This window comes from Corythoichthys intestinalis, chromosome 2 (genome assembly GCF_030265065.1).
Source record: "Corythoichthys intestinalis isolate RoL2023-P3 chromosome 2, ASM3026506v1, whole genome shotgun sequence".
Lineage (NCBI taxonomy): Eukaryota > Metazoa > Chordata > Actinopteri > Syngnathiformes > Syngnathidae > Corythoichthys > Corythoichthys intestinalis.
This window is the reverse complement of record NC_080396.1, coordinates 12,913,126-12,926,093: the sequence shown is the minus strand read 5'-3', so window position 1 is coordinate 12,926,093 and position 12,968 is coordinate 12,913,126. Positions and strand designations below refer to the sequence as shown.

The 12,968-nt window shown below is 37.8% G+C and overlaps 1 protein-coding gene across 2 annotated transcripts in view; it reads left to right on the top strand.

Annotated features, from left to right (window-relative positions):
- Positions 1-12,968, top strand: part of LOC130907724 (vitamin D3 receptor A) — a 122,325-nt gene that overhangs the window by 85,380 nt on the left and 23,977 nt on the right. For both annotated transcript variants that reach the window (XM_057823141.1, XM_057823133.1), the window contains exon 5: positions 11,026-11,210. In XM_057823141.1, the coding sequence (XP_057679124.1) occupies positions 11,026-11,210 (185 nt within the window). The remainder of the gene's footprint in view (positions 1-11,025; positions 11,211-12,968) is intronic.

The following is a 12,968-nucleotide window of genomic DNA, read 5'->3' as shown; positions in this document are numbered from 1 at the left end:
ACTTGGGGAAGGACCTTATCCCTGACACGGAGAGGGCATTCCACCTTTTCCCGACTGTGGACCATGGTCTCTGATTTGGAGGTGCTGCAGAGATGCAATACTGAGGCAACCAAACCGGACCCCCTTAACGCCTCAGCTGCGCTTAGATATTCTGGCCATAAAAGTTATGAACAGAACTGGTGACATAGACCATGGTGGAGTCCAACCCTCACTGGAAACTGATCCGACTTTCAACCGGCTACACGTACCAAACTCTGACACCGGTCATACAGGGACCGGACCCCCAGTATCAGGGATTCCGATACGCGGAACACCCCCCTACAGGACTCCCCGGTGGACATGGTCGAACGCTCTATGATTACTTTGTTTAAAATATTGCTTTGCAATAATTTTGCATTGGGGGAAAAATAACTTGATTTGTGAAGAAAAAACAAAACAAACAAACTAGGCCAATTTTTTTTTTTTTTTTCCTGTACCATTACAGTACCATGTAATGAATTACAAATTGAAAATTGCCTAGCGACTCTTCATGGAGTTTAACTAATTGTTACTTTTCCCCCTTTTTTCCCCCTTTTCTTCCAAATGTTGTTTTCCTCCTGCACAGTGGCCCTCCCTTGAAGCTCTCTTGTTGAGGACAGAACATTACCACATCCAATTAGTCTCTTTACAAATAGTAAACATTTATTTTGCCAAGTTCTTGGCTTTCTCTAGATGTTGGTTTGGTTTTTGTCGGCCAGTGTTTAAACAATGGAGTCTTGAGCTCAGTCTTTGCTAGAAACCAACTGGCTCAAAGATGTCCTTAAAATAGCCAAACACTGATCAATCTGTGCCTTTTCAACACTGCCAACAGTAGAGGTTTTAGTGTGTACTGCTGGCATGAAGTTACATGGGTGAATTAGGATGGGCAGTGAAAGCCTAATTAATTATGACAGGTTAAAAGAGATGAAAAACAAAATACGATAGGCGGCCAGATTTTTTAAAGAAGCCTTTTAAATGCTTTGTAGCCAACCTGTTGGTGTTCTTGCTTTTGACATCCACATCATCTGGTTATGTAACGTTGCTTATGTGGTTCCGGAGTCCAGAGTACAATTATTCAAAAGTCACTTCGAATATATTTGTTTACCGACTGAAAAATGATAAGCCTTTAGTAGGAATAACAAGACCTGAAACAAAAATAACAGTAACTTTTTCCAGCTCTGTTAAGAATGTTTTCATCTTATTTGTCTATGATTTTTTTTCTTTAAATTCCCTTTCATCTTTTTTTGATGAAAATAAGACATGTATTCAGGGTCTTGATTAAAGTAGTAATATCAGTTAAATGGAAACCAAATGGGGGGAAAAAATCAAGGTTAAAATTATCTGTAGCTTGTAGGATTGTTTGTCTTTAGATGACAAATTGAATGGTTACCTCATTTGAATGGAAGGCAAATTTATTTGTATAGCACAGTTCAACACAAGGTAATTCAAAGTGCTTTACATTACGTACTTGAAAATCATCAAGAGAAAATTGATAAATGGAAATAAAATCACAAATAAAATTATACATAAAAGTCACATTAAATCATTAAGACAGTTAAAAACAAAACTGGACGTGGTACTAAAACTAGGGCTGTCGAACAATTAAAAAATGTTATCGAGTTAATCACAGCTTATAAAATTAACCGTAATTAATTGCAATTCAAGCCATCTCTAAAGTATGCCATATTTTTCTGTAAATTATTGTTGGAATGTAAAGATAAGACACAAGACATCCTGGATATATACATTCAACATACTGTACATAAGTACTTTATTTGTTTATTATAACAATAAATCCATGGCATTAACATTCTTTCTGTTAAAGGGATCCACGGATAGAAAGACTTGTAGTTCTTAAAATATAAATTTGAGTACAAGTTATAGCAATTTTATATTAAAACCCCTCTTAATGTTTTCGTTTTAATAAAATTTGTAAAATTTTCAATCAAAAAATAAACTAGTAGCTCGCCATTGTTGACGTCGCCGAGCAGTAACGTCATATGGGCTCCCTGCCGTTCTTCCACAGTGTCTTTAACTACGTAAGGTAGTGATTGAAATACACCACAAGGTGTCAATGGCGAGTTTTAAATTACTTAGAAATCAAGCCAATGAGTGTGTTTTGTCCCTTGACTGACGCCGTAGTTCCCCGTGTACTGGTCCATACATTGTACACAGTCATTTGAGTCCCTGCTTCACAACGTACGAGACCTCTGATAGTTTGTATATTGTGACTAAGTATTGCTATCCAGTGTATTTGTTGAGCTAAACGAAATGTTTGAATAGAGTTTGACCAAAGTCTGAGTAAGTTTTATGTGTATTTTGCATAGCTATTTTGACTGGGAATGACTTTTTTTTTTTTTTTTTTTTTGAGCGATAGGAATATTATTTTTGTTGTGCTTTCACTAAATGATACTTATGTTTGTTGTGAAGGACTTGCCGAAGCTTATGCCAATAACCGGCGCGGTCCAAGGAACGCCTGTGTCCGCTCGCCTTTCTCTGCCTCTTAGCTCTCAATGTGCAAAAAACGGCGTCATTGTAATCTGTTTGAAGCAATACATTAGCGGGTCATTTCGCCCATGCGTTAAATGCGTCAAATATTTTAACGTGATTAATTAAAAAAATTAATTACCGCCCTTTAATGCGATAAATTTCACAGCACAAAATAAAACTAAAAAATGCATGAAAGCAAAAGTCATACAATGTAGGCAGTACCCTCATGGCTTTAGATTCCACTCTTTTTGGGAGTTGTTCTCCATCTGTCTGCCTACACAGCCATTTAGCACTGAACTGTGTAGGCAGACAGACTCATCGTGGCAGTGAGTCAAAAGGATAATACGGGCAGAGGCATTCAGGGGTCAGAGCATTTGTCCTTAAAGGGAGTAGTACTAGAGCCAACAAGCCAGGGCCTAACGATTACATCTAGCTTGGTCCTGTAATTAATGTATGTTATCTAATTACCTCTACAGGCTAATGTTGTTTACTTTCACTAAGGACTATGCAAAAACTGTTAGGCAATGGGATCAGGTGTTAGGTTGCTTGACTGAGGGATGTGGCAGGGGCCTCGCAGCAATAACACTATGTACCTAGTGTGTGAATGGTAGTACACATCCATAGCACGGATATGTTTATCCTTGCATAGCTGGGAACATTGCTATGTGGAGTAAGCTGAATATGGCGGAATACACTCAGGGGACTTGAAGTTCTGCTCTGAGACCCCCAATTTGTCCAAAATTCAAAATTGTCCGATATGCATGTGTGATACATCATTGGAAAGCTTAAAATCTCAATTTTCTGGGGGAAGACAACAATTTGAACAGGACGGCATTTTAAAAAAGATGTCTTAAACAGCAAAACCCAATCTGGAGGTGAGAGCACATAAGAGTAGAATTACAGACGCCATGACTTTGAGATATTATCGCGTACTTACCTTGTTTCGATCCAAAAATTCCATGTAGCATGTATCACTGAGTGTCAGAAGACACAGCTGTGAAAGGCCACAGCTGGATTTTTTGGGGGATTTTATGGGTGAAACATGGTATTATAACAAGGGTCGCGATGCAGAAATCGCAGACATCAAGGAGTGGTCGTGATTTTCACATATATTTACCCTTTAAAAAAAAATTTTCCCCTCCATTTTTCTTTGTTTGGATCGATTATTCATCACCTTACATATCGGAAAAATGCGATTAACAAAAACATACAATTATGCGATAGTTATGAGGTAGATATCAGTGACTTTTTTTACAGATGCCATTTTTTTCATTGTGACATAATTTGTTAAAAAGTTTAAAAACATACAAGTGAACAATTTCTTAGTCAGTTTTTTTTTTTTTTTTAAAGAAATATTAGTCAATACTTAATGATTCTAAGCTAAAAATGGCAGACATCTTGAATAATAAATATAATGAATTACCTTCGTTTTATGACTGGGTTGAAACGAAAGCGGTTGCGCGATGTCTGTAAATGGGAGTTTCCAGGGTAAAACGGACAAATTAAAAATAGTTCAGAGCTTAAAGCGCCGTGAATCTGCTATGGCAGCATTTAGACCTATTGTTCTATCAAACACAACAGTTCTTTTGGCTTAAAATACAGCAGTTTATTTTAAAGAGGTCTGCAAGAGCAGAAACTGCTTTTTCAGTCTTGTCTGTGTTTTCCGCCTTATTTATATTTTTAAAATAACCTGATCCTTTTCACCCGATTTCGAGCTTCTGAAAAATAGGGCCTGATTTCCGATCACATGATCGGATCTGGACATCTCTATTGAATACAATGTGGTCATAGTGAGTCAACCAAAGTCTTTCCAAACAGCTATTCAATTCATCTGATGAAAAGTCTTCTTGTTTTAAGATTGCAATATATCGCAAACCCCCCAAAAGTCGCAATGTCAGTTTTTTCCAATATCGTTCAGCTCTAATTCCAGGCATTCCTCGTCGCGGTATGTTTTGGAATTTCGAGCAGTGTTCTCACGCCAGGTTCTGACGATTTAGTACAGCAGTACAATACACACGTGTATAATAACAATCGCTTGTGAAAAAAAGATGAAGGGGCTGGAAGGACTAGTGCATAGAATAATAAAGAAGGGTGGACGCGTGGCAGTATAAACACCTTATGTGATGTTACACTACGGGGCTGAAGCGTGTTGTAGCTCAGTGAGACAGGCATACTTTCAATAGGGACTGTGTCAGAACTACTGGACAGACTGGGACTAACTGTTGCTAGTATGCTTCAAGTAATAAGTGAGTTGATTTTGGTTAGGTAACTGGAATTGACCATTTAGTCTGGAGGTGCCCTTTAAAATCTATCGTTGTGTGGTACAGAGGTGGAATGCTGAAAATAATGTTAATGTCCAAATATCTTTGGAAATGTATGTTGCCTTTTTGGGCTGTATCCTTTCATTCAAGCCCAGCCACCAGGCGCATGCAATGAGCATCACGTCCTGGCTTTGCTCCAGAAAGGGGCCCTGGGGACCTGCATCTGGGCAAAGGAAAATTAACTACAAAGATCTCTGTTGTTATATTTCATGTTAATACACTGAATATATTTGCCATGATTGGACTGATCGCTCACCCAAGGGGATACAGCCACAGGAGCTTCGCACCTTAGATCAAACAGATCACTTCACCGGGATAAGATCAGTGTTGTTAATAACAGCGTTAGAATATAACGGCATTACTAAGGGCGTTATTTTCTTCGGTAGTGAGTAATCTAATTAATTATCTCATATTGGCAACGCCATGACTGTAACTGAGGCAGGAAAGGCATGCGTTACTATGCGTTACTATGTTGGTTGACTGATGCGAGAAAAGTCTGAGAGAGACGGAAACTGAGACGAGAGAGCAGAGCAGGAGTGGGGAGGAGGCAAGGGAGTTGTGACGCCGTTGCAAACGCGATGCTACTATGCTAAGTGGCTCCAATAATACCTGACTGTAACCGATAGCCTACAAACTACGCCCACATGGTGCTTCGGTAGATATCACATATATACAGAACTAGATGCAAATGACAGACACGGCAGCGTTAGCAACATGTACAAAGAACTAGATGCGTTAGTAAACAGCCGCCATCTTAAAGCAGTAGACTTCTCAGGAAGGCTGTATTGTAGAGAACCTTCCTAGTGAACCTAAGTAACTTTTTATCTAAAATGCTCCTAAGTCGGCAAAACTTAACTTAAATCTGTCTTTAAATGATGAAACAGTTTTAAAACTTACACATGTCGGAAATAGAAGGGAACTAATGCAATAACGGGAGCAATTTTAACAACTGTAACGGTTGATTCACAACATTAAATGATTTCCACACATAGCAAAGGTTACTATCTAGTTATCGCAATATCCACAATACCCCTGTGTCTAGTTAAGTTTAGGGTAAAGAATTGGGGTAGGGCCAAATGTCCCAGAAACCCTTTAAACTTCACATTGTGTGATCAGTGTTTTTTTTATTTTTTTTTTTTTATTTTATTTTATTTTTTTTTTTTTTTTTTGGGGAGAAAAAAAACATGAAAATGATCACCAGTTACTTTGCCAAGTAACTAATTACTCTTACATTCAGGTAACTGAGTTACTAACGCAATTACTATATGGGAAAAGTAATTTGTAACTGTAATGCAATACTTTTTTAAAGTAAGACTAACAACACTGGATAAGATGACGGCACAGGGAGGTGTGACGGCTCAGGGAGTGGCAATTTTAAAAATTTTACACATCAAAACCATGTTTAGGAACACGGGGACTTAAAGTAACACTAGGTAACTTTTCAACCTTTATATTTTCATAACATTTATGATGCTACGTCGACTGACAACTAGTTGAATGACACCTCTTTTATATCTTGAGGGGATCTATATCGCTTTCACCGGCACTAATTAATGATGAGGAGGGTGGCAGGAACCCTCCCACACAAAAAAACTACAAATGTGCTGACTGCTTTACGGCACACGGCACTTCCCCCTTTCGTTATAAAGATGGGAGACTGTTCGAACGCTTACGCGCGAATTCTGCTAAGATGGGTGGGCAAAAAGAGAGACAAAAAGTTTTGTCCGAGGAGGGGAAAAAAAGGGAGGCTACTAGGATACTCAAGGTTAGCTCTCTCAACCGCACTCTTTAACGCTGACGAGTCGTGTCGGGTGGGGTGGGGTTAGCCACACTAAGCCAAACGGGTGCTAACCATCGTATGCTATTGTTTAGCCACAACTGGATTCATGAGCTTATTACTAGTCATCCTTCACACAGCTACTGGAAACAGAAATGTGTTTAATCCATCTGCAGGCGACTGGGAGATCATGATTTCAAGACACTGTGCGGGTATGCGCTAGTCCTCATGGGAAAGTCATTCTACCTTGAGGCAAAACACTACCGCTTTGGTCCACCGGTGTCGCCAAAACTGAAAAGTTACCTAGTGTTGCTTTAAAGGTGTTTTAAAAAAAGTTTTTTTTAATTTTTTTTATTATTATTATTATTTTAAATATATAGTATTACACTCCAGGAATCACTTGAAAACATGCTAAAAACTGTACAGTCCCTGACAAAAGTCTTGTCGCTTATCCATTTTGTAGAAACAATTGCTAATAACCTGACTTTTAATTATTCAATTGGTTTCAGAAATGGCTCATATGAAAGCTAAGACCCTCCCAAATGATGTTGAATGTACAAAAATATATTTACTTCACTGAAAATGAAAAAAGATTTATCATTTAATGAAGACCTAAAGGTCAAATTTTGGCAAAGTTTTGTCGCCTACAGAAAGTAGTGTGAAAATACAACAAAAAATATACTTCAAATACAAAAATATGTTCCATAAAATAAGCGAATTAAGTAGTGGTGCTGTGAGATCCAAATATAATATTTTGTATGACTTCCATGGGCTTTGGCAAGGAGTCATACAATTTATTGATGAAGTCATCAGGAACGTCAAAGAAAGCAGTCTTGCATGCCTCCAGAGTTCATCAACATTCTTGGGTTTCGTCTTCCATGCTTCCTCTTTCATCCTACCCTCGACATGCTCAATGATGTTCATGTCTGGTGTCTGGCTGGCCAGTCCTGGAGAATCTTGATCTTCTTTGTCTTGAGGAACTTTGAGGTAGAGATTAAAGTATGCGATGGATCACCATTCTGCTGCAGAATGTGTCCCTTTTTATGGTTAGGAATGTAAGAGGCAGCTAAGATTTGTTGATATTTCAGACTATTTATGTTGCCTTCCACCCTGCAGATCTCTCGCACACCCCATACTGGATGTAACCCCAGACCATGATTTTGCCACCACCAAACTTCACAGTTTTCTGAGTGTATCTCGGATCCATGCGGGCTCCAGTAGGTCTCCTGAAATATTTGTGGCGACTGTGGTGTAATTCAATGGAAGATTCATCTGAAAAATGCACCGTTTGCCACTTTTCCAGCGTCCATCCTTTTGACAGGCTGTGGGCCTTGGCAAATGCCACACGGTTTTTTAAATTGTCTGCACCCTGAAAGATCTGCAGGGTGAAATATCAACAAATCTTAGCTGACTCTTACATTCCTAACCATAAAAAGGGACAAATTCTGCAGCCGGATGGTGCTCCAACGCATACTGCAATATCTACCTCAAAATTCCTTAGGGCAAAGAGGATCAAGATCCTCCAGGACTGGCCAGCCCAGTCACCAGGTATGAACATCATTGAGCATGTCTGGGATAGGATGAAGGAAGAAGCATGGAAGACGAAACCCAAGAATGTTGATGAACTCTGGGAGGCATACAAGACTGCTTTCTTTGATGTTCCTGATGACTTCATCAATAAATTGTATGAATCCTTGCCGAATCCCATGGAAGTCATACAAGATATTAGATTTGGATCTCACAACACATCTACTTATTTCGCTTATGTTATGTAACATATTTTTGTATTTGAAGTACATTTTTTGTTCAATTTTTCACACTACTTTCTGTAAGGCGACAAAACTTTCGTCTTACCAAAATTTGACCTTTATGACTTCATTAAATGATAAATCTTTTTTCAGTGAAATAAATATATTTTTGTACATTCAACATCATTTGGAAGGGTCTTAGCTTTCATTTGAGCCATTTCTGAAACCAATTGAATAATTAAAAGTCAGGTTATTAGCAATTGTTTCTACAAAATGGATAAGTGACAAGACTTTTGTCAGGGACTGTATGACATATTTTCTTTGTGAGATGTTATGCAACATTGTGTTGATTAACCCTTTAAGGTCTGGGCCTATTTTGTCTGATTTTGCATGCCTTTGAAGTTGCCTTTATATTTCAAAGAAAGAATTGTTTACGATGGCCTGGTTTGGTCCCTTTTTTTGTGACACCTTGAACTTCATGTCCAAACTGTTGTTTCATTCACTGACCAATTATAAATCATCATTTTGGGCCCAAAAAGACCAAAAATTCCAAAATCGTTTTGTCAAATTTTTTAATATTGATGTCCAATTGACAACCAAACATGCGTAACGAACCGTTTTGAAACTTTGTAATATTTATTCAACATGTTAGGATGAACATTCAACCAAAAAAATTTAGAATAAATAGTCTTATATTTGACAATTCAACATAAACAACAGGTATAGCCATAGGCGTTTTTTGCCTTTATACATGCTCTAGTCAAAACAGGTTATATACAGCAGACCGAACAGTGAAAAAATATATACCATCTAACACAAAAAGTGTTTAGAGGCCATCTCTTTATGAGTTTAGGTATTGCGACCCATCACCTGATGAAAACTATGTACACACAATCAAGCTTCTTGAACACACATTTATATAGACAAATTGAGAAGACTGATTGTGGGGGAAAAAATATATATACAACATTGGGAAAAAAAGTATTTTCAAAAATATTTACAATAAACAAGTTAAAAAAATTTTCAGGCATGCCACTCCGAAAAGCAGTTTCGTCCTGGAATTCGACACAGGGCGACATCACACAGTCCACACTTCCATGGGGTGTCGGTCCTCTTTCCACCCTTCCATTTTCATTTCACTTTACTTTCATTGTCACTATAAATGTACATGAAAAAAAGTCAGTATTTATGAAAATAATAAAGTATAAAATAAAAACTATATACAGCAATAATGGAAATCTATATGTATGACAATAGAAAGAATACCATAGCTGAATATGTGCTACATCCCTAATCTTCATATAGAAAGAAGATCATCACAATTATAAATTCCTGCCTTGGATACACTCAGTGCACGTACGACATTGATCTGATATGCACATTTTATTATTATATACACAAACACACACTTATATTGCATCAAAATTAACTTTGTCTTGCAATATCAAAAGAAACTTTCAAAAGAAACTTTTTCAGCATAAAAAAAAAAAAAAAAGTGAGTTTGCTTACCTCTGCTCGTCGATGGCGTCACCCACGTGTTCAAATCCGTCACTATCTTCACTCGAGGACTCTTCCGAAGAAGACGATGATGACGAATTTGGACCATCCTCTTCCTCAAGTTGATCAAAAAGCACAATTGCCTGCGCTAAATTTAGTTTTCCGTTCATTCTCAAAGTCACACAAAGTCGCTGCTCGAGCCACACGGCCGTCGCTCGCCACCTCGCTGCTTCAGAACACTCCTCCCTCTCGTTCGGTGGAACCTCGCACGGCAGTTATATTTATTTAAAAAACGCATTTTGTGCTTCCACTGTGACTTCAAAAGGGTTCGTTTGATTTGTGTTTTTTTCATGGAGCTTCCGTTTTGAAAAAGGACAAGAAATGACGGAAATATAGACATAAACAAATGATCCATGCAGCGTTTTAATGTTTTTTTGAGAGGACAATAAAACTATAAAACTTAAATGACAATATCTCACGTTTTAGTTGGTCGATTGACTTCAAATAATAACGAGAGTAAACCGCAACTTCCGCACTTTAAAACGAGACCAACCAACGGCATGTGGGTGACGTAATTAAAACGTGAGGGCGCTTCAAAGACGACGTGCGCTGAGGACGCGCCGGCGCGTCCTTCGACTCTCAAGGGTTAAGGTCAACATATTAACCCCAACACATTGACTTGATCAAAAGGCAAATGACAAATCTTCGAAATAGACATTATTGAAACTTAGTTTCTTTGAGTCCAAATTGCTATATCAGGCACTTTTTTCCACTTAGTTTCTTTGAGTGCAATGAGACTTTATCAAGCACTCTTTTCTTTGAGCATGTTTCAGTCTGTAATGAATCGTGAGTCATGCATATAAGGTTCCAAAGTAATATAACACTCTGTGCCATGCGGAAATGGCACGCAATGCTAGCAATTTCCCCAGAGAGCCCTTCATCTTGTCCAAACTAAAATAGTAACCCTAAACACTGTTTAAACTATTCGACCATCTTCACTGTGCCACTCTTCCTGCAGCATGAATAAGGCAAAAGGCACTTAAACATCAAACGCCAGCTGTACAAGCCATACGGAGGGATATTTGAAATGAGCTAAAACAAACAACCCAGGCCTGAATTCTCATCTTTTACAAGCAAGAAAAAATACATATATGTATTTTATCTTTCTTTTTAGTCATCCTGACTGATGAAGAGGTCCAGAGGAAGAAGGAAATGATACTGAAAAGGAAGGAGGAGGAGGCTGCCAAGGAAGCTTCTAGGCCTCGACTCAATGAAGAGCAGTCACAGATCATCTCATCCTTGGTGGAGGCTCACCACAAGACTTATGATGCCTCATATACAGACTTCTCACGCTTTAGGGTGAGGCCACTGCTAACTATTAATCTGTTACTGATGCAACCAAGTTCATGTCAGCCATTAGTGCATGCACATATACGTACTGTAATTATAGGTAGGGGTGTGACAAAATATCGAAATTGTGATATATCCTGATACTTTGTATCCCAAAAGGTAATTGATATGCTCCTCCCAAGAATCGAGATATGATTTTAAAAAGGTGTCAATGTTTTTAAAAAAAAAAAAAAAAAAGGAAGGAAGGAACCAACAAGTTGCTACTAAAATCCTCCACAATACCGTATTGGCCCGAATATAAGACGGTGTTTTTTGCATTGAAATAAGACTGAAAAAGTAGCGGGTTGTCTTATATTCGCGGTCTAGACATTGTACCCATTCACGACGCTAGATGGCGCCAGATATCATTGAAGCGAATGCTGAACTTGAGGAGTAATGTTCTGTCATGACAGATCTCAGTTACTCTCAAGTTTAACCAGTTTGCATTATTTTATTGCAATGTTTTTCCTTATTCAGATTTATTTCAAGACTACAGTTACAGTTAGACCTCACTTTGATGGTTATTGCAGTTATTTCAATTTTGTTGTTTATCACAGTAGATTGGTTTATTTTAGGGCTGTCAAAATGATCGCGTTAACGGACGTTAATTAATTTTTAAAATTAATCATGTTAAAATATTTGACGCAATTAACACAGATGCCCTGCTCAGACAGATTTAAATGACAGTACAGTGAAACGCTCACTTGTTGTGTTTTATGGAGTTTTGCCGCCCTCTGCTGGCGCTTGGGTGCGACTGATTTTATAGGTTTCGGCACCCATGAGCATTGTGTAAGTAATTAATGACATCATCAATGGCGGGCTACTAGTTTATTTTTTTATTAAAAATGTTATTAAAACGAAAACATTAAGAGGGGTTTTAATATAACATTTCTATAACTTGTACTAACATTTTTCTTTTCAGAACTACAAGTCTTTCTGTCCATGGATCGCTTTAACAGAATGTTAATAATGTTAATGCCATCTTGTTGATTTATTGTTATGATAAACAAATACAGTCCTTATGTACCGTATGTTGAATGTATATATCCATCTTGTGTCTTATCTTTCCATTCCAACAATAATTTACAGAAAAATATGGCATATTTTATAGATGGTTTGAATTGCGATTAATGCGATTAATTACGATTAATTAATTTTTAAGCTGTAATTAACTCGATTAAAAATTTTAATCGTTTGACAGCCCTAGTTTATTTACATTTCAAAAACCAGAAGCCATTCATTTACGAATGTGATTGCACTTTAGTTTACATATTTAAATGTTCAGATATTAAGATTTGAATGAGGCAAAATAACATGCTTTTTTTCTCAAATATATTGTTAGAATAATTTTTCCAGGTGTACTGTAATTATTTTCTGTGCAAAAATTAATTTGGTGTTCAAAAAGTCTTTTTCCAAACTTGAGTCTTGAAAAACAGGGGGTCGTCTTATAATCAGGGCCGTCTTATATTCGGGCCAATACGGTAATAGTGTCTTCGTTAACTCTACGGCTGCCATTGTTGGCGGTCGATGCCCAATCCGTTTAGACTGGGAGGGTTGAATGAACGTTCATTTATTCGAAACCAGAGGATTCACGGTCACTCCGATTTTCGGGCCTTTACGGGTCACTTTCTGTTCATTTTAGGGCATTTACAGGTCACTTACTTTTGAGTTTGAGTCACTGCCGAGATTCCTGGGTCACCTCCTGTTCTGCAACCCCAAATCAACAGG